The sequence below is a fragment of the Megalops cyprinoides genome, chromosome 7 (assembly GCF_013368585.1).
Source record: "Megalops cyprinoides isolate fMegCyp1 chromosome 7, fMegCyp1.pri, whole genome shotgun sequence".
Classification (NCBI taxonomy): domain Eukaryota; kingdom Metazoa; phylum Chordata; class Actinopteri; order Elopiformes; family Megalopidae; genus Megalops; species Megalops cyprinoides.
The window spans coordinates 39,643,084-39,665,484 of NC_050589.1; the positions used below are offsets into that span (position 1 = coordinate 39,643,084).

The window sequence follows — 22,401 nt, forward strand, 5'->3', positions numbered from 1 at the left end:
GCTGAGTAGCCCAGAATGCTTCCTACGTCCTTGATTTGCAAATGCAGTTACCTCGTGAACTCAGTGTTTTTTCAGCCAAGTGCTTTTTAAACGACTGCTGTAGCTAGCTGTGTCTTCCCAGTTAATCTGCTGTGTCAACGAGCGGGAACCCTGAGTTTTCTTCGAAAATAAAAACCTGTTTAATGGGTTTACTGTGCTTGCGGACGTTGTTTAACATGAATTCAACGTATCCTGAAATCCAATTTTATTTAACATACAGTAGTTTAAACAGTACAGAAACTAGCTAGCTAATAGCCTAGGCTACAGTCACTGTTGCCAAATTATTCAAAAGATGACTAATGTGAAACTGGTCACTAAATAAGTCTACACACGCCTATCACTATAATCTACCATACTTAAGCCCCTTTCAGACATGCACTGAAAGCCAGAACTTATCTAGCCATTACCCGGAGGAGCTCTATGTGAGAACACAAATGTCCGAATCCATTCGGACTGGACATGAGACGGGCTTCACTCTGCCAGCTCCCTAGTACAGAGTCTGTCTAATGTTGGATTGAGTCCATGTGTGAATAGAGCGGGTCATTTTCCGGAGAATTCACAGCGAGCGAGTGGGCGTGTTGATGATGTTTGTATCATGTGACTGGTGCAAACCTGGAAAAATACAAACATCTGCTTCGTACTCTTTTCTGCTTGCCTGTATCTTGCTTTCCACTCTTTCGTTGATATTGCGGATATGTCCAAATACATGTTATTTTGAGTCCAATGATCGTTAAAGAGATAGTTACGTATAGCTATGCTGCCAAAACGTGTCTTTTACGATTATTAATAATGTTGGTTAGTAGTTTATTATCTGGTCAGTTTAGCTAGCTAAACTGTAGCTAAGTAATAGTGATAGGTATAGTGAGATAGGTGAACTGAAAGGTAAGACATTGAAAAGAAAAAACCTGAAAATACTTCAACTCATACTGTAATGATTAATGGTCGCATACTGGGTACTACACTGAAAAATAGCATGCAGTATACAATACATACTTCTGTAGTACACAGTATGCAGTGGGTGGTTTCGAATACAGCTACTGTGATTTCTGCAGCGTCATTTTTGCGTCATTTCCACGGTCTACCCAGCCGCCGCTCCTCCAGAATATTTCCAGTAGGTGAAATATTTCCCTTTTCCCGGGGAGCGGGTACATGTTCAGGCTTACCTTCAACTTGATTGTGTTTGCGTGTTTTTTGATAATGATCCAGTCAGTGAAAGTGGCGCGCTCACGAAACGTGATCAGGGAGAATGACATTCCGTTTCCAAATTAAACTTTTATTCTAAATTTGCCGGTTATTTTGACACGACTACAAATAATGTTCTTACACACACGTGTGCGCGTGTTTTTAATATTTATGCAGCTGGCAGCAACTGAAGATGAAATATGAAAATATAGTTCAAACAGTCAAGGTATAATTTCATTACAAGAAATTGTGATGTTGCTTAGCCTAATTAAACAGCGTATTAAACAGCAAATATGCTCAGCATCACAAATGTTATATAGAAAACTCCTGTTGGCAAGAAAAAAAACAAAAACGAAGTGCAACACAAAGAATTTGTTCCAAACTGAGAGCATGTAAATGATGTGTCATATGAACGATATGAGCGGCTGAGAATATTGTTCAGATAAATGATCAATTGTGCAGGAAAACGGAAACGCTCAAACAGATAATCATCAGGGAATGATAAAACATCCAAGCGGGGTCTGATCACCCTCTCCCGATGCAGATTTCTGCGGAGTATTTGTTCTTCAATATCAACAGGCTCTTCAAGAAAAGGACACGCCATGTCTGACACCTTCTACTGTCTGCAGGCTTCAGCTAAAGAGGAGGTGAAACTGGGTTAGTTGAGGAAAACCCGCCAGCGAGCAGGTTGGATTCACGAAGTATGTTGCCGTAGTAACTGAGAGTTAAGCTGAACTGGCTTTGTGAAACCGAAAACCCAGAGTTTCCTTCAACTCTGAGTCAACTAACTTTGAGTTTTCGCTGAACTCGCTTTTAGAAACAGGGCCCAGGTCAGCCAGACGCTATTTTGATGCAGGCCTCTATCGCTCTAATACTTAAAAACAAGGCAGACCCAGGCCCTAAGAAGCTATGACACCTGTCATTCTGTCTTATTTTTTTTGTGATTTCTTCCCCTTTATGCAGCCCTCTTTTTGGAATTGCCAGTTGGAAATCTTAGGCTTGTCTCACCTTGGCAACCATTACAAGAATGAAGGAGTGCTGGGGTGTAGCAAATGCTGCGATGCACTCCCCCACCAAAACTATTGGAGGATATGCACAGCTCAACTAACTTTGTCCCAGAAACCTGCAGGTGCAGAACAAGTCTCATGGTGCCTGAGAGCAGTAAGATGTAGCTGCCATCATATCAACCCCTGTCCCTACGAACAAGGCCAGTTTGTTCTGTCATTGTGAGCTGATGACATGGCTGACATTATTTCAGATGATCAAACGTGGTTCAGTAAGGGTTGTCACTCCTTTTATAACATTTTTCTCCCTAAATTGTATTTACACACACTGCACAAAATAATCTCTTCTCTTTGTTTGGTGCAGCAGGGCTCAATGGGTTTGTAAGGCCTTGTTGCAAAGCAGACTTGCTGTGCGAAAAGGGTGGACTCGTCCTGCGGAACTTCACATTACCACTGGGCAGCTTATCTTCACAAAATCCTCTTTTTGGTTGCACCATTCTGAAACTAGTTGGTGTTGCTGGATGCAGAGTAAAGTGACACTACCCCCCCAGCCTTCTTCACATCTTTTCCATATAACCAATCCCAATACACTCTCCATAGTGAACACTGGACACCAATTCAGATATTAACTTTATTGGAAGTAATTTCTGTTTTTTCACCAATTTGCAATTCATTTATTCCTCCAAATTGAGATGATTGTTTAATATTCATGCTTTTGCTTTGTACCTGTTTTTCTTTCTCTATCTCTCACCCACCCCCCCAGATCTGATCCCCCCGGGGGTTTGTAACTTGCTGAACCCCTCCACAATCTACGCTAATAATGAGGTCAGCCTGGCTGAGGTGGACATCTATGGCTTTGATTACGACTATACACTGGCCCTCTACTCTAGTGCTCTGGATGCCATGATCTACAACACTGCACGAGACTTCCTTGTGGAACACTACAAGGTGTGAGTGATCGAACCCGTAGGCAGTTACTGTCACTCAGGCCACTGCTCAATCTGACAACTGACCCCAAAACGTAAACCTTAACATGAATGTAGCGTCTTCTGTGTTTATAATTTACAATGTGTTCTGAGTTGTGAGTTTATTTTCAGGTTATCAACATGTATCTGCCTGTTGTTTCATCCAGTATTTGTCACAGACCTGGCGGCGCCTTAAATGTTACATTTTGATAAAACCTTTGATTTGAATTTTCTTTACTCAGATAAATTGAAACTGAAGGTTATCTTTAACTCTGAAATGAAAATGAAAACAATTAATATTTTTCAGAAATACAGAATGGTGTCTTTTGAAAAACACAGTGATCAAAATTTTCCTTACCCTTAAAATTTGCAAACAAAATCCTGCAAAAATAGTCCTGATTCAACATTTGGTTGTGTGGACATTCATGGAAAGCCTTGTTATGGTAAAACGAGGAATAAGAGGCAGTTACACACCGAATTAATCAGTGAATGGTCTTACTCATAGTCAAAGCAAAATGCAGCTGCTTTGCTGTGAATGTTTATGTTGTTCATTACATTAACTAGTGGTAATTCATGCCACAGTGTGGGTTTTGTTGCAATAAACTATAAAATGACCAAATTCATTAGCGGTTTCTAATTGTTTCCATGATATTGTAAGACTGTAAAATACCTTACTAGTCATTAGTCCTTTTTGCAGCCATATTTACAACTGACTGCCCTTCACAACAATTTATATGGATGATAGCTGACTTAATTAGATATTATGTATTTATTTATTCATGCTTTTATTCTTGTATTTCTGCCTTAGATGTAATAATGAGGTAAGCTGGTCTGACACACCATTGGTTTATGGTAGACTGTCATGGAAGAGTCAGATTATTCTTAACTTAAAGTGGAGTGACAGCCGTGCAAAAAATAGCCAGAGACTTGTGGTTGTTGGGGAAGGAAGTGGACAATCATGTGACCAGCAACTACATCCTTTTTCGTGTGAGAGTTTAATGGATAATTTAGGACAGTTGTTGAGATTGATGTGGTTGGGGTAAAATGTGCTAACCACAGAGATTGCAAAAAAGTAAGCTTTACAACAATTATGTCTATTTCACATTTTACCCAGTAAACTGATCTAAAGCTGGTTAGACATTGACAAGGATTGACATAACTTTATCATTGAACTGTGTTCTGTCAGAGATTTTTTATCTATTGTAAATATACTATTTCAAAGTTTTAGTTTTTGCATCACAAGCTGTCTGCTGTTGCTAAAGAAGCTGGCTGCCATAAACTGGGTTTCTGGGCGAGACCATCTTGGGGGACAGTTCAGGCTGTTGCTGCAGAGAAAATGAATAAACAAAGTTTGGGTCTGCAACTTGCAACTCTGCCTTTTTGGATGCCCCCTCTGTCTCTGAAGTGAGCAGTTACCAGTCCTACAAAATTGGCTATTATCAAACTTAATATTAAGATCTAGGCTCACACTTGAACATCTACCTTAATGCAACAACAATAATAGAAAAACAATCAAAGCTGGCTACACATCCCTCATTCACTTGTTCTAGAGCACTGATCGCCAACAGTTAAAAATGGTTGCAAAATTATGCACATTAGTGAACTTTTAAATGTGTAGTATTAAAACCTATTTTCAGATTTGTCTTTAGTGTTTATCAACATCACTCAAATGTTAGACCACATTCTTCAGTTTTCAGTTTCTTCAGTTTCCATTGTTTTGTGGTTTGAATACTTTGAATACTTTACTGCCAGTGCCATAATCCACCCTCCTGTGGTTTTCTGACTTGGAGGATGATGGATGCTGTAGAAGAATTTCCTTGTTCCTCTGTGATCTCCTTAATACCCCATAGAAACAGGTATTCCCTGAAAGTTTCCCTGAAGTTCCAGAAGCTATTTATGAATGTCTAAATGACAAAATGTTGAAGCAGGATCTTGTTTGCAGCTAGGTAAAGGTATAATTTTAATCATGTTTCTTTAAAGATGATATTCTTCTTATAACAGCCTGTCTTTTCATTAGTGTTAAATGTAAGCCTATATCCAGTTTATCTGAGCAGGAAATATTCCAGTTATTGACCTTTTCTTAAAATTTAACCAATAATTTAAAAACATAGGGCATTTCATAAATAGCCAGATATTGTTGTAGTCTGTTGTTAATGTCTGTCTTCACCTATTACATGACCAGAAAGAGTAGTATTGATTGTCAGATATTTTGATTGGAACTTTGCTTTTATTTAACCATCTGTTTCTCAGAATCCAGTGTACATCCATGTACATTACCGCTCCCTATCGGAGTGATTACAATGTTCTATTCTAATGAAAAAAGGATATTAGTAGTATAACCCTTTCCCAACAGGGATGTGTTCTGGCTTGCAGAGCAGATAGGCTAGCACTACTCACTACGAGCAGGCTAGTGCTGGGGAAGTTGTTGATGAGTTGTTTGTGACTGATTATGAAATGCTGACCTTTTCCACACAGTTGTGCTCACAGGGACACCAGAAAGACTCAGACAAATCTTTCTAGTTTCAACAATGATGTCTCTTTTCTTCCACAGTACCCTCATGGTATTAAAAAATACGACTATATCCCTAACTTTGCTGCTCGGGGCCTGCACTACGATATCCAGAAGGTGAGCGGCTTGTGGCATTGATGCACATGTGGTGTGGCTGGCTTTAGAATTACAAACAGCCCTCAGGTATAAGCCCTTACCCTTAGACAGCTCTTGGAATAAATGTCAAAATAAGTTACAAAGCTTTCCAAGGAACTGAACTTAGCTTGCTGAACCAGACACATAGCTGCTGTATGCCAGACCTTACTAGATATAAAGCTATTTTTTTTCTATCTTTTATGCACCATTCTAGTGTCAGGTTATTATTGTTACAGCACAAATATTAACCTCTGTAAAAAGCTTACACAAATCTGAATGTTTTAGGCATGAAGTCACCAAGAGCTGAACAGCTGGTACTGTATGCAGATTAGGGGTGGGCGGATCGATCCAAATATCGATAGTATCAATACCAACATTGGTATCACTATCTGATCGATACTAGCGTGATGAGATCGATTCTTTTGTTCCAGTTTCTCTTCTACATTCAGTACGTTACTCCCATTTCATCAAAAAGTAGACTCGTGTGTGTAAAGCACAGCCCCCTTATGTCTTGCCTGCTCACTCTGCTCCCCCTCCCCTCCCTGCTCTACTGTTTTGCTGTAACGTGACTCAGCAGCGCCTAGCAAACACTGTTAGTTGCACTGAGCAAGAGCATGGCAGAGAGAAAGAGGAGCGCTGTTTGGAGTTATTTTACAAGCAAAAATGAAAATATTGCAAAATGCAATGTGTGTAAGAGAGCTGTTCGTTACTGTGGCAACACCACCAATTTATACAAACATATAAAAAATCACGAAAAAGAGAATGCCGAGTTGCAACAAAAAAGACGAGAGGAGGAGAGAAATCCCCCAGGCAGACCGCTGTCGGCACAGAGACAAAAGTCGCTGGCAGAATCGTTTCTGCAAGTCAAAGAATATCCAGGTAACTCCTACACAGCAGTGAAACTAATATTTTAGTCATATCAGATGTTCAGTTTTAGTTAATGTTAATTTTCAAAGTGATACTAGTCATCATAGTTGTTACTTTAGCAGACTGATTAAATATAGACCATATTAAGTCATTCAAATAACACAGTCAGCTCATTACAATGTGTTATCTAAATGAATTATTTCACTGGAAGTAAAAAATATTTTTAAAACTGAAATATGAAAATGGCAGAATATAATAATCCTTTAGTGTTAACTGTCAAAGGGGCACTGGGATGTATTTAGTCTACATTTAGATATAGATATAGATATATCTACATATAGATATATTTGCACCTTATTTACTTTAGTTTTCTCAAACATTTGTGTGCACTTTGTTTATAAAAACTAAAGAAATTTTTATTTTGTTATAATATTGTTTCTGAACAAAAACTGAATACAAAATCTAATTGAAAAAGAGGGATTTAAGTTTTACAACATGTTCTCCAGTAATAATTTTGTAACTTTGTAACTTTAATAACTTTGTTTATTTTTTCCAAAAAGCCAGAAAAGAAGTGCAGTGTTATTATATTTTTATTTTTGAACAAAACCTCTAACTGGGAAGGAAGAATTTGACTTTTTTAAACATTTGTTCCCTAGTAACAGTGGAAAGCAAAAATCACAAACTCATTTAGTGGTCAGAAAATGTATTCAGATTTAACATATGATGACACACTGCTTGCCCCTACATGAAAGCACATAAGCTGCTTGTTTAACTACAAAGTATCGGTATCGGTATTGGTATCGGCATTGCTGGCCCTGTATTTACTTGGTATCGGATCGGTAAAAAAATTGCAGTATCGCACACCCCTAATGCAGATGCTCAGAAGTATGTGGTCACTTGGGTACTCCTCATCTCGTAAATGAAAATGTTACCTTTCTCTTACAGGGACTCCTCTTGAAAATTGATGCTTTCCATTACATCCAGCTGGGGACTGTGTACAAGTGAGTGGAAAAGGCAAAGTATAGAGCAGTAACTGCTTTAAACCAAAATTAAACCACCACTCAACACATGTACTGTCTTATCTGTCATGTTGATCCCATTACTTCCCCGGTTCCCTAACTGCCCCTACTGTAGTTAGAGTTTCCTTCAAATTACAGTAGGTGTCTTGTCAAAGTCAATTCTATCTTAGATTGAGTTTCTTTGCTAAGCAGTTTGCACATTATTTGCTGGTAAAAAGCTAAAATAATTTGTAGCAGCTGCCAATTAGTATGCCCATTTTTCAAGCCACTTGCAAAACAACTCCCCATTCTTTTAAGTTGATGAATTAAGCACCCCTAGTTAAGTACAAATGTATAGATCCAACACTGCCATTTATTAATTCAGTCTAGCTATTTAGAACCATGGACCATGTGGTTGTGTGTGAGGGGCATGTTACTTTTTCATTGTTTGAGGAGGAATGGGACAATTAAAAATGAGTGCTGTCATGTTTTCTTTGCCTGATAAATATAGTAAAAACAAAACAAACAAAAAACAACCAGGACTGAACAACAAGAAGATGATGAATGTCATATACGCAGTTCAAATGAAAACCCAGGGTTCTAAATTTTGTGATGAAATTTGATCATGGTCAATTGTTTTATGGTCTCAACCAGGGTGCAAAAATCCAGGGTCCGAGACCCCTTGATTGGTGCTTGAGACCCCCTGAAAGCCTCAACAGCAAAATTTTGGGGGGTCTTTGGAAAAATCTTTAAAAAATTACTTGTCACTTGCAGTTGTCACTAAAAATGTCTTTTAACCCTTAAAGCCCGACAGACGCAGCCTGCGTCCAAATTCACATCCCTTCTTCTCGGTTGAATTGCTCACAGAGTATTCATCAGTAGTGATGCTAGTTGCTTGTCTATGCGATGAAGTGTTGGCGAGAAAAATAATTTTGAATTTACATCAAATTTAATCATAGTTACAATCTGCATACAGCTCTGCGTCCATCTCCACACCCATTACTCTTGTTTGAATTACTCATGAACTCGTCATTGCATAGATACACATAGAACACATATCACAAGAAAGAGCGGAACCAGAGCTTTGTAATGATGCTAATCACATATTTGTACATACCTAAGTAATCATGTTATGAAGACAGATAAAACTTCTGCAAAGTAATATCTTTACTAATTTCTTCACCCATTTTCACACTCCTGCTTCTCGGTTGAAAAAGTCACGAAGTCCCCCTTTGTATGAAAAATAAACACAAATAATGTATTTGCTATTCATTTCAATGATTCAAAAGTTGTGTCAAATGATGTGTGCAGGTTTTCATGAAATAAAGCACATTTTTCATCAAATGACTCAGTGACAAGACTTCAGTGAACAAAACCATGACATTTACTTCCGGCACTAAGCACATATTTATTTAATTATTTATTTACTATCCACTAGCAGGCCAGATGACAATTTTTTTGTTGAAAACTCAGGGACGTAGTGCTGACAGTGCCTCATCCATGAAACTTGTATAAAGTGATTGCTTTTATGTATTTTGCTTGCTTTCTTGGGAATTGAGGCATAACAGAAAAATGTAAATATTAAATATTAAGAAGACATGTTATGATATGCTGAGCTGCAATTACTGTTTGCAATCCCTGGTAACATACCAGGCTGGAATGCTTTATTCCACAGCTCATACGGGTGACAATGTTACTGTGCAGTGCATTAACATGAAAAAGTAAAGTACAGTCAAAGACAATCAATAGGACAAGCTTAGCAGACAGCCCCCAAGCTAAGCATTTTTTCATTCTCATTGTATATGACCACTGAGATATTTAATATGTAAAATTATATGCAGATATGTCAGTAGGTCATGCAAAAGTACTGTGAAAAGACGAGTGATGACAATGATATAAATCTGAACGTGTGAGAAGCTGATGTAATGTTGCTGTTATCCTCAGGGGCCTGAAGCCGGTCCCAGATGAGGAGGTGCTGCAGCTTTATGGAGGAACTCACCATGTTCCCCTGCACCAGGTTAGCGGATTCTATGGCAAGGTTAGTCTATAACAGTCTGTAACCCCCCCCCCCCCCCCCCCCCCCCCCATACCGTTTAGTAGAACCATGAGCTCTCCAGTACACCTTTTCTGCTGTAGGGCTGCAACAAGACTGACATGTTTAGCTGTGGTTATAGGTGGTTTTCCATGACCTTTTAGTTATGAAGACCCATGTCTGCTTAGCCCACTAGTATGACTGTTGCTTGTCCATTTTCAGATGAACTGTGGGCTTAATCAGCAAGTTTCTATTTGTGACTGTACTAAGAACTGAGAACTAAGGCAAGCTTTGAAAGGAGAAACCAGAGACAGACATAATATAGAGGTTTTTCAGTCAGGTAATCATCTCTGTCTGGGTACACACCATCAGTTAAAGTGGCTCCATCTGCTATAGCCTAGTTTTAGTTTTACAACTGGAAAGGGAAATTTAAGATAAATTGAAATAACAGTGACAGTGTTGCACAACAGCTCTGTACAATTCTAGTATTTTTAAAAAATGCAATGATTTATTTTGACTCGTAAAAAATCCAGCTCTCTGGTGAATTTTATAATCAACCAGCCACCCTGGCTGGTGGACCAAAAAGTTATTTCAGACCCTGGGTTTAGTGTAAACCTTTGGAGTGTTAAGCTTTTCTTTCACCTTAGCTATTGTGGTTCAAGCGTTAGTTTTTATTCCTGTAATGTCACACACAGTAACACTGCATTATCTACCATTACTGACTTAATGCAATGATATTCATGATCCCAGGGTGATTTGCTAATGCCAAAATATGGGTATTATAATGTCGTATTTACTTTTTGTCACTTTGTGTCGTATTTTGACAGACCAAAGGCCCTGTGTTTAATGCGATTATTTGATGGTTGGCTTACTGACAGCCAGAATTTCACAGAGGAGTGGGAATATTTATGGTGTTGGTACCATTTTTTGCTCCTTTTTGGGTCAGATTTCAATGGATTTTGGATGAAGATCTGTAATCTTTAAAATTACAGATAATACACAATAATTACAGATAAAGGAGCAGAAAACATGTCGCAGAAGGAGGTCATGCTTAACAAACTTTCTGGACTTTTTTGAGGAAGCTAAAGTGTGTTTAGACTCAAACCAAGCTTATGATATTCTCCTTTTCGACTTTCAAAAGGCATTTGACCGCATGAGGGGCTCATAGTGAAAATGACATCTGCAGGAATTACAGGAGCTATCACTGAGTGGGTTTGAAGTTGGTTGTCTAATAGAAAGCAGACTGTAACTGTGGGAGGAATTGTATCAGAGCAGGGTCCTGTACGAAATGGAGTCCCGCAAGGATCGGTGTTGGGGCCTTTGCTATTCCTTATATACATAAATGATCTTGATGCAGAGGTTAATAGTAAAATAGTAAAATTTGCAGATGATACAAAACTAGGGGGTCTAGCCAACAGTATAGAATCAACTAAGGTAATACAGGAAGACCTAAACAGCATCCAAAAGTGGGCAGATACCTGGCAGGTGACATTCAATTTAGCTAAATGTAAAGTCTTGCATGTGGGAAATAAGAACCTTAGACAAGACTACTTCATGGGGGGGACTAGAATGTGCTCAATGTAGGCTATCAAGAAAGGTGAACTGCAAAATAAATTTTGTCAGCACATTCTTGTACTATATTTATACTTTTTAATTGCACTGTTAAAATGTGGAAATATATAGCTACCATCTCAGCTTGGGCTCCTGACATCCCTCTCACTCACAAGAGTGAATGTCATGGTGATGGGAAATAAAAAGTAGCCGGCGATCGGCGAGTCATGCTTTGGGACTCGAACGGACGGTCTAATGGTTTCGACTGACCCCTAGCTAAGTTTTTCACCCTGGAAGGATGCTAGCTGCAGTGATGCCATGCTTCTCTCTGCTTCCACTGGGGCGTGAGACCATTTTTAAATACCGCGGCTCCATAAGCAGTACGTGACACCGATGAGTGTATAGGATGGGTTAAATGCAGAGGACAAATTTCATTTCAATGTGTGTGAGTACTGAGAAATGACAAAGAAATTATAAATAAATATAAATCTTATAAATATAAATCTCAAATCTTAAATTTGTTGGAGCTAGTATGCTGTTTCTGTGCTTCTGTTTCACAGCACTTGGTCAGGCGTTGTCTCAGATTCGGAGCCTATTATTAGGAGCATTTATGTAGCTCTGTAATTTATCCATGATAAGAAGAATTGTCACAAGCTCAGGGGCAGAGCCGATGGCTCATTGCAGAGGGGCGAGGACCTGTAGTGGGCCCTTATACAGCCAATAGAGGTTATGCATGTGACATCACAGTGGGCGGAGTCACTGCAGGTTACACCTACTGAGTGGCAGAAAGACTTACTGAGTGGCAGCATTAGCATTCAGCTTGAATGCCGCAAAAACATAAAAAACACATCTAAAATGGGAAAGTTGTTGTGCGATTGACTGTACAAATAGATTCAACAAGAAATCGGAGCTATCTTTTTACAGACTGTCGAAAGCTAAAGAAAAGAGAAGCAAATGGATGGCTGCAATTCGCAGAAACAACTGGAATCCAGGCACTGAAACGTGTAGTTTAAAGCTTGACAAATAAAAGCTGTAGTAAAATAAAAATATTTGCACAAACCTGTCCACATACAACCAGAATATCTGTAAGTGTCCTTGTCGCTTTAATTTCACCAACAAATCCCACCTTGAAGTAGCCTACGACCAAGCTTTTGCGGACATTCTAAAACGCTTAACATGAAATGGCTTAACGTGGCTTAATGTTCCAAAACAGCGATCAACGATCACCAAATTTCTCTCGGGCATCTCTTGTCATAAACACTTCCAGCTGTCAAAAAATCAAGACCAGAATCCTATGAGTATGGACGTACTTAGCCTACATTAAGCGCTTTCCTCTCCATTGAAGTCCATTAGCCTATAGGCTAAGGAAAAGGCTGGAGCTGGCTTAATATTCCAAAATAGTGTCCGGTAATCACCAAATTTCTCTCGGACATGTCTTGTCATAAACACTTCCACCTGTCAAAAAATCAAAACCGAAATCCTATGAGTAGGCCTATGGACATTCTTACATTAAGTGCTTTCCTCTCCATTGAAGTCCATTATCCTATAGGCTAAGGAAAAGGCTTAACGTGGCATAATGTTCCAAAATAGCGTCCAGTGATCACCAAATTTGTCTGACATCTCACATGTCATAAACACCATCTCCTGTCAAAAAGCAAAACTAAAATCCAAGGAATATGGTAGGTAGGCCAACGTTACGTTAAGCACTGTCCTCTCAGTTTTGCTTTTTTGTTGATCGCTGTTCAGAAAATTAAGCTACGAAACGTTTTCCTTATAATGGGCATCAATGGAGAGTTTAGCTTTTTTGATAGGAGATAGTGTTTATGACATGTGAAATGTCAGACAAATTTGTTGATCATTGATCGCTGTTTTGGGACATTAAGCCACGTTAAGCCTTGTCCTTATAATGGGCGTCAATGGAGAGGAAAGCGCTTAATGTGAGATAACGACCATACTCCTAGGATTTTGGTTTTTGGTTTGGTTTTGATTTTTTGACAGGACAAAAAGTGACATAATAAAGTGAAAATGTTTTTTATTAACAAATAACAACACAAACAACAATACTGTAGAATAACAGAATCCTTCAAAATTAATGCATTTAATTAAACCGAAAGACATGTGTTGCAGCGCTATGCCATCCATCTCAGCCTGCCATCCATCTCAACCCCCTACCTCCGAAGCTTCACAAATATTCGCTGTTGATTCCTACAGAAGCTACCGAGCCCAAAAAATGGTATTCGGGACAGCCCTAGCAATTATACAATGCTTTAGTCAGACCTCACTTGGAATTTGTGTGCAGTTCTGGGCACCGCACTATAAGAAAGATATTGAAGTTCTTGAAAAAGTTCAAAGAAGGGCAACTAAATTACTTCCTGGCATGAAATATAAAAGCTACGAGGAAAGTCTCAAGTTACTTAACCTATTTAGACTAAGCGAGAGGAGACTTAGGGGTGATTTAATAGAGGTTTCTAAATTTCTAAAAGGACTCAATAAGGCTAACTACAATACATTTTTTAGGGTGAGTTCAGTCTGTAGAACAAGGGGACATAAGAACATAAGAACATATGATGACAAGAACAGGCCATTCGGCCCAGCTAAGCTCGCCATTTCTTAATTAAAGAGTATCCAAAACTGCATCAAGTCTAGACTTGAACACAGCAAGGGTCTCTGCCTCAACTACATTTACATTTACATTTACATTTATTTATTTAGCAGACGCTTTTATCCAAAGCGACTTACAAAAGTGCATACAGTAGGTACAGCGACAGTACGGGGACAGGATGTGTACAGCTCTACAATGAGACAGTTCTCAGCCGGGGGGGGGGGGGGCAGCAATTGTGTGTCAGACCAGGTAGAGTCTGAAGAGGTGCGTCTTCAACTTCAACTACATGACCTGGCAACCTATTCCATGTATTGATAACTATAAATGGAAACTAGTTAAGAGTAAGTTCTGCACTGATATAAGGAAGTATTATTTTTCACAAAGAGTTATCAGTACATGGAATAGGTTGCCAGGTCATATAGTTGAGGCAGAGACCCTTGCTGTGTTCAAGTCCAGACTTGATGCAGTTTCGGATACTTTTTAATTGTAATGGCGAGCTTAGTTGGGCCGAATGGCCTGTTGTCATTATAATATGTTCTTATGTAGCATTGTAAAGGTCCTGTAAAAGATTTAAAGCCAATGGAAACCTGATATGTTGAAGTGATAAGTTTTGAGCCAAAAAGTAAGAAACACACAGCAGAGGTAGGTGACTGGGGGAACCTAGGCAATTCATAGTACTCTTGCTTGGACACTTAGGAGTGACGCTAGTGTCCATAGTTGACCATTCTAAATGGGTCCTCTCTACCCCCTTGCAGGGGCCCAAGATGAAGCAGTTCATGGATGTCTTCTCCATCCCAGAAATGACTCTTCTTGCTGTAGCCAACGATTTCTTCATCTCCCATGACATTGAGTATGACCCAGTCCATCTCTACAAAGATGTCTCGGTGAGCGCGTGGCATGTGATGTCACACTGGTAGGAACTGCACCTCATAGTCCCTAGAACATTAGGTCGTATGGGCACCAGGGCAGTCTGAGTTAAGGGGGAAGTGCTTTTATAAGAAGTCAGCATCCCCTAACCTTTGCTGCCAATTTTGACTAGCACTATTGTCATTTTAGAAGTGATATTTTCGATGTTAAAATGATTCATTCACATCATAACATGCATCAGAATGTTTAGCTGCAATATGAATTTTAATAACCAAGTGAATTTGGAGAGAATAATTTGACAAGAAGGGTAAAATTGGCCTGAACTAAGAAAAAAGGGCACATGTGCCATTCACTTGCATTGTGGAATTTGATAGCACTCCTACAGCTACATGAATTCTGTCATTCACAGACTTTACAACTCTTCTGCATAGAGAGAGAGAGAGATTGCGTAATGCAAGAGTTAGACAGCACAGAGCTATGAGTCACCACATTTCATGATATGCATGGATTGATGAGACTGTTGAGCTCCACATCAGCTTTATCCCCCTGTTTATGCCTAACAAAAGCTCTGTGAAATGATTTGTGGAAAGCACAAAGAACACAAGGCATTAATCAACTGATCAGAGGCAAAGCACCCATCTTGATTGTTTGATTGTTGAGTATGCCTTAGATTTATGTTTAACTTCCTCAAAAGCAATGGGTTTTGGTTTTCCTTCAAGAGAGAGAAAGTCTCAGACAAAATCATTCAGTTTCCAAATCTGGGTAAACCTAGATCACCACAATTTAGTCAACATCTGAAAAGATTAACTATGACTTCCTTTCAGAATGGTTGCCAGTGTGATTTTCTACATATTATAATCTTTTAAACATCATTCGCTGAATGTCGGCAGTGTTGTCTGCACATGAGTATCATTTCTTTAAGGTGAGAACAACACTCTCTTCTCAGGATGCTGTGGGAATGGTTCACATCAAGGGCTACATGTACAAGTGGATCATGCAGGATGTGGGTAAGTACAAACTAATCCCAGCACTGCTGGCCATGTTATTTATGTCAAACACAAATTCAATTCAATTCAATTCAATTCATTTTTATTTGTATAGCGCTTTTTACAACACAAGTTGTCACAAAGCAGCTTTACATTGTTCCCAGGCCTGAGACCCCCTGAGAGCAAGCCAACAAGGCAACAGTGGCAAGGAAAAACTCCCTATCAGGAAGAAACCTTGAGCAGAACCGGGCTCATGGGGGGGCCCATCTGCTTCTGGCCGGCACTGGGCAGATAGAGTTAGACACAAAATTATGCAATGTACATTTGTTATTGACAAACAATAGCAGTTAACAGTAGAGTGATTATAAGAATGTCTCCTAGGATGTCCGGGTCTTGGAATGCAGTTGGCTTTGATGGGCAGGGCAGCGAGGTAGCAGGACTGGAAAACGAGATGAGACGCTTGGGCTACAGCTCCGGACAGGAGCCCGGAGCAGGGAATAGGAAGCAAACAGAAAACAGTGGTTAGTGGATGATAAGAATGGCAGGGATGTAGAACAGAGAGGCAGGAGAGGAGGGGCAGAGAAAAAGGTGTGCAACAAGGAAAGACCCCGGCAGGCTAACATTATGGCAGCATACCTAGGGGACGGAAGGCAAGGGACCGGCATAGTCATGAGGGCGACCCTAAGACAGTCAACACCAGATCACGGCACAGGGTCCATGAGAGCAATGACCACTTAGTCCACCAGAGACTCTATGATCCACGCCAGCACCAGGCCATGTCCCTCAGCTGAAGGATTTACTATATAGATATGTTTTGAGCCTAGACTTAAAGGTGGAGAGAGAGTCTGTTCCCCGAATCTCAGAGGATAAACTGTTCCACAGGAGAGGGGCTTGATAGGAAAAGGCTCTACTGCCTACAGTAGTTTTGCCCACTCTTGGAATGGTGAGAAGCCCGGCATTTTGGGAGCGAAGGGCTCTCTGCGGAAGATATGGATGAAGAAGGTCCTTAATATAGGGGGGGGCAAGCCCATTTAAAGCCTTAAATGTGAGTAAGAGTATTTTAAAAATGATCCGGTATTTAATAGGTAGCCAATGGAGAGAGGCCAGAACTGGGGTGATGTGCTCAAAGCGTTTAGTTGTAGTTAAGATTCGAGCAGCTGCATTTTGCACCAGCTGAAGGGGTTTTAATGAGACGTTTGCACATCCTGACAAGAGGGCATTACAGTAGTCTAATCTGGATGTTACAAAGGCATGGATTAGTTTTTCAGCGTCGTTAATTGATACGATTTTCCTGATTTTAGCAATATTTCTCAGATGGAAGAAGGCAGTCCTAGAGGTGTTAGTTATGTGAGTTTCAAAGGAGAGCTCGGGATCAATAACAACACCAAGGTCTTTGATGGCTGCACTCGGGGCAAGGGAGACACCATCAAGGTCCAATGTAAAATGAGTGAGTTTGCTCCTGATTGAATTTTGGCCTATGACCAATATTTCGGTTTTGTCCGGGTTGAGGAGGAGAAAGTTTCGGGCCATCCAATTCTTTACATCTGTTAGGCAGGCCTCCATGTTTGAAATATTCAGAGGGACATCGGGTTTGACTGATATGTATAACTGAGTGTCATCCGCGTAACAGTGGAAATTAATGTCATGTTTACGGATGATATCGCCAAGAGGCAACATGTATAACGAGAAGAGCAGAGGTCCAAGCACAGATCCTTGAGGTATACCATATTTTACTCTGGAACGAGCGGAGGATTCGTTGTTGATGGAGACAAACTGATATCGTTCTGATAGATAAGATCTAAACCAAGATAGGGCATGTCCACTTATGCCAACCAGGTTTTCGAGGCGGTCAAGGAGGATACAATGATCGATGGTATCAAAGGCTGCACTTAGGTCTAGTAGCACAAGAAGAGAGATACAGCCATTGTCACTGGCTGAGCACTTTCAGGTGAGGTCTTAATCTGGACTGGAAAACTTCCAAAATGTTGTTAGAGTGTAAAAAGGCACAGAGTTGCTTTGATACCGCTTTTTCCAGAATTTTTGAGAGGAATGGAAGGTTCGAGATGGGCCTATAGTTTGACAGGTCATTGGGATCAAGATTAGGCTTTTTCAGAATAGGCTTGATAACTGCTACTTTGAAGGGCTGAGGTACGTGTCCAGACGTAAGGGAGGCGTTGATAAGATTTAATAGTGGTGTGCCAATTGCAGGCAATAGCTGTTTTAGGAAGCCAGTTGGTATGGGGTCAAGTTGGCTGGTAGAGTTATTAGATGAATTGAGAAGAGAAGAAAAGTCGCCAAATTCAATGGGTATAAAAGAGTCAAAGCGCGAGGCGGGCCTAATAGACATGTCTACATAATCTGGAACGGGACTGGCCAGGCAGGAACCAGAAGTTGATGAGAATTTTTGTATTGTGTCTCTTATCTTTAAGATTTTACTGTCAAAGAAGTTCATGAAGTCACTGCTACTATAAATTGCTGGTATGGTAGGGTTAACTGATGCAGGACTCTTGGTTAATCTGGCGATAGTGCTGAACAGGTACCTAGGATTGTCCTTGTTTCTCTCAATAAGAGTAGAGAAATATTTGGATCTGGTAGCGGTGAGGGCATGCTTGTAATTTAGGAGACTTTCCTTCCACGCCAGGAGAAAAACCTGTAGTTTGGTGGAGCGCCATTTTCTTTCGAGTTTTCGTGTGGCTTGTTTGAGGGCACGAGTATGGTCGTTATACCAAGGTGCTAGCTTCTTGTCTGTGATTTTCTTCCTTTTGAGGGGAGCAACGGCATCTAGAGTTTTACGCAAAGTAGAGTCGATTCTGTCCGCGAGTAGATTAATTTCAGTTGAGCTGGGGGGATTCAGTTGAGAGGAGATTTCGTTGTGCAGGTAGTATGATGTAGGGAGCTCGTCGATAAAGGCATTTGCTGTAAGAGAGCAAAACGTGCGCCTGGAAGAAAATCTAGGCTCCGAGTATGTGAAGCACGTTAGTGGTAAATTGAAAGAGATGAGATAGTGGTCGGATAACACAGGATTGTGTGGCATGATTTCCACCTGGTTAATGTCTGCTCCATATGTGAGGACCAAATCAAGAGTATGGTTGCGGTAATGTGTGGGTTTGTCCACAGCTTGATAGAGTCCAATGGATTCGATGATGGACAAAAATGCTGTTGTGAACGGGTCATGTTCATTATCCATATGGACATTAAAGTCGCCTACTATTACAGCTTTTTCTATATTGACAACCAGGTCAGATAGAAAATTGGCAAATTCCGATAAGAAAACACTGTAAGGGCCAGGTGGCCTGTAAACTATAACAAGGGTAAATAGCTGAAATGCAGTCTTGTCAGGATGTGCAAAGCTAAGTACTAATAGTTCAAATGAATGGAAGTTATAGCCAGGTTTAAGGGTGGCACAGAGTTTGGAGCTGTGTAAAGCAGCAACGCCGCCACCTCTACCAGTAGGTCGAGGGACCTGGTGATTACAATAACTGGGAGGAGTTGATTCGTTGAGAGCAACAAAGTCATTAGGTTTAAGCCATGTTTCAGTCAGGCATAAGATATCAAGTTGGTGGTCAGTAATCAATTTGTTTATTAATAAAGCTTTAGGTTGTAGCGATCTGATATTAATTAACCCAATCTTAAGGACCATTTGTCTACAGGTACTACTTTCAGGTTTGTCAAACTTAATTTTTATCAAATTATCAGCACAAATGCCCCTACTGGATGTTTTTAAGAAGTTTGGGACGGAGGGTCGTGGAACAGACACTGTCTCTATGGGATTTTTAAGTGGTGGTTCCAGGGAAAAAGCAGACAACTGTGTAGGACAGAAAGTCTGCTGCCTGGCCAAATAGAAACTCAACCCATGCAAGTTAAACTGAGGAGTAACAGCATAGTTTATTGAAATTTCATTTTTTAATGGAAAACTATTTGTGTATTTAAAGCTCTTAGATTTTACTGTGGAAGGTTTTGGCCACTGGGGGTGGGGGGTACAGTGCTTGTCTTGTGTAATATCATCATCACATATCACATCACTCTGATAATGAGGAGGAGGACTGAGAACACTGCAATATAAGGCATACATCAATTCTGCCTGCTCACAGTGGTTTTCTGGACCTCACCCCAGCTGAAAACACTGCACTCGGAAGGACAAGACTTCATAAAGTAGGAGACAAAAGGAGGAACACACTCTGCTGTCTCCCACTTATTTCCTTTTTCTTTGATTTTATGTGAAGGTTGTCAGCCTTAACAGTTTGAGGAAAATGCGAAAAACTATGAGTATGCTGGTGTTTTTTTTTTAAGTGCCAATGAGGATTGGTGAGGATGTTATCAATTTAGAGAAGGAAATAAAAGTTATGGAACAGCCTTGGTCTCAAGGGAAAAATACTCTGGCTCAAGTGTTCCCTGTGCTGTACACAGTGTTCTTATTGAAATGAAATTTTCAGCACCATCGGGGGAGGAGTCATTTGGCAAAAAATCCCTTGTTTAATGCCCTTTTGCAGAGAAGTTCATCCTGCGAGGAGATGAGACATACGCAGTTCTCCACCGCCTTGCCAGCAATGGCAAGAAGCTCTTCCTCATCACCAACAGCCCCTTCAGCTTTGTGTGAGTGTCTGTTCATATCCATTGTCACTGTGCAAAACTAAGCTGCTGAGCAAGGCCTTTCTTGTTGCAGTCAGATGAAATAATTGCCTGGTTCACTGGTTGTAATGCTGTCCAAGAACACTGTATGGTTAAATCATTACAGCTGTGTTCTAATCTCCTCACTTCACTTAAGTGGTGTTTTGTTTTGATCTCTTCAGGGACAAAGGCATGAGATACATGGTTGGGAAGGACTGGAGAGACTTTTTTGATGTGGTCATTGTACAGGCAGACAAACCCCACTTCTTCAATGACTGTGTCAAGTGAGTTTTTGGGGGTATCTCTCCACACACAAATTTTGCACTTTCAGACAGAACCAGGAAGTCCTGCTTCAATTTCTTTTAAACAACACAAAATCTAAAAGAGAGACACTGGTCTTCTGTTAAGGACAGGGGTAGATACGTTTGCCAGGATTTTGTTGCCTCACCACTATCAGGCATTCTGTGATTCATCAGACTCTGAGTTACTTGCATGATGTTTGTGAAGTGGTGCCTAGCCCCATGAACACCTTGTGGTGCTCTGTGTGATTTGTAGTACAATAAATAGCCACTGGCTGCATGTGAGTGGAACTGAGGATTGCATTCATCTTGCTTCAGTGTTCTTGTGTGAGTGCAGTGGTCAGGGTGAAATGACCCTCACATACAATTAGCTATTCCAAAAACAGTTGCATAATGCAACTGCAAAAGCATAAAATGATAGTGGTCTATAGTAAGAGATGGCCATATCAACCTTTCTTTATGGAAGACAAAATACAGGGGAATGGCCTGAATACTGAATAAATAATCCATGAAATAGCCCCAAAATGTGAATTACAACTTAATAAGTTTGCATTCACTTAGTGGAAAAAGTGTAAATATATTGGTCAACAGTACTTAGTCTTTACTGTTGTTTTACAGACCTTTTAGACGTTTGGACAGTAATGGGGATCTTCAGTGGGACAAGATTAACAGTTTAGACAAGGGACAAATCTACAAGCAGGTAAGGGCAGTTTCATTGTGAACTCAGATGGTTTGATGAGGAAATGGTTAAAGTTGTAATAAAATCAAAATATATGTGCAAACCTATCAAAAAAGCAAAACTAAAATCCAAGGAATATGGTAGTTAGGCCGACGTTATGTTAAGCGCTTTGCTTTTTTGTTAGTTGATTGCTTTTTGGGAAATTAAGCTACGAAGCATTTTCCTTATGGGCGTCAATGGAGAGTTTTGCTTTTTTGATAGGAGATAGTGTTTATGACATGTGAAATGTCAGACAAATTTGTTGATCATTGATCGCTGTTTTGGGACATTAAACCACGTTAAGCTTTTTCTTTATAATAGGTGTCAGTGGAGGGGAAAACGCTTAACGTGAGATAACGACCATACTCCTAGGATTTCGGTTTTGATTTTTTGACAGGAGGAAGAGTTTCTGACAAGAGATGTCTGAGAGAAATTTGGTGATCATTGATCACAGTTTTGGTACATTAAGCCACGTTAAGCGTTTTAGAATGTCCCGGCTTTTGTATGCCTTCAGGCTTTGCTTTGTGTAGCCTATTTCCCCAGCATCGAAATCAGGTACATATAAATGTCAGGAAACCCGATTCCTTGCCACATGTCAATGTCCATGGACCACTGGTTCTTTGGTAAATTGTAAGGATCACTGTCAAGTCCAACTGCCTTTAATTTAAGCAGATAATCATTTGTTTTACTCCCGGTTTTGCAGTTTCCTGTACTAAACGCAGCCATGTTGCAGGATGTTTTGCCACTCAGTCCGACTGAGGGGGCGTATTCCAGCAGGAAAGTGACGTCAATGCATACCCTCTGTTAGTGTTTCTACTATAGCATTACATTTAAAAACATGCTGATCAAACATATGAAAATAACAAGAGTGGAACAGAGTAAACTCCCCTTGAGCAAGAAAGTGTCACACGATGTCCTACAAAATACATTACATTATTTGCTGACTAGAGATGCTCTTAACTAGAGTGATTAGTTTACATGTCATCCATTTATACCTCTAGATAATTATTGAAGCAGTTCAGATTAATAATACCTCAAA

General features: G+C 40.1%; 1 protein-coding gene across 2 annotated transcripts in view; it reads left to right on the forward strand.

The window, feature by feature from the left end:
* nt5dc2 (5'-nucleotidase domain containing 2) overlaps nt 1–22,401 on the forward strand; it is a 29,513-nt gene that overhangs the window by 2,246 nt on the left and 4,866 nt on the right. For both annotated transcript variants that reach the window (XM_036533114.1, XM_036533116.1), the window contains exons 2-10: nt 2,989–3,173; nt 5,742–5,816; nt 7,647–7,702; nt 9,644–9,737; nt 14,640–14,768; nt 15,698–15,758; nt 20,228–20,330; nt 20,528–20,629; nt 21,263–21,344. In XM_036533114.1, coding sequence (XP_036389007.1) covers nt 2,989–3,173; nt 5,742–5,816; nt 7,647–7,702; nt 9,644–9,737; nt 14,640–14,768; nt 15,698–15,758; nt 20,228–20,330; nt 20,528–20,629; nt 21,263–21,344 — 887 coding nt within the window. The remainder of the gene's footprint in view (nt 1–2,988; nt 3,174–5,741; nt 5,817–7,646; nt 7,703–9,643; nt 9,738–14,639; nt 14,769–15,697; nt 15,759–20,227; nt 20,331–20,527; nt 20,630–21,262; nt 21,345–22,401) is intronic.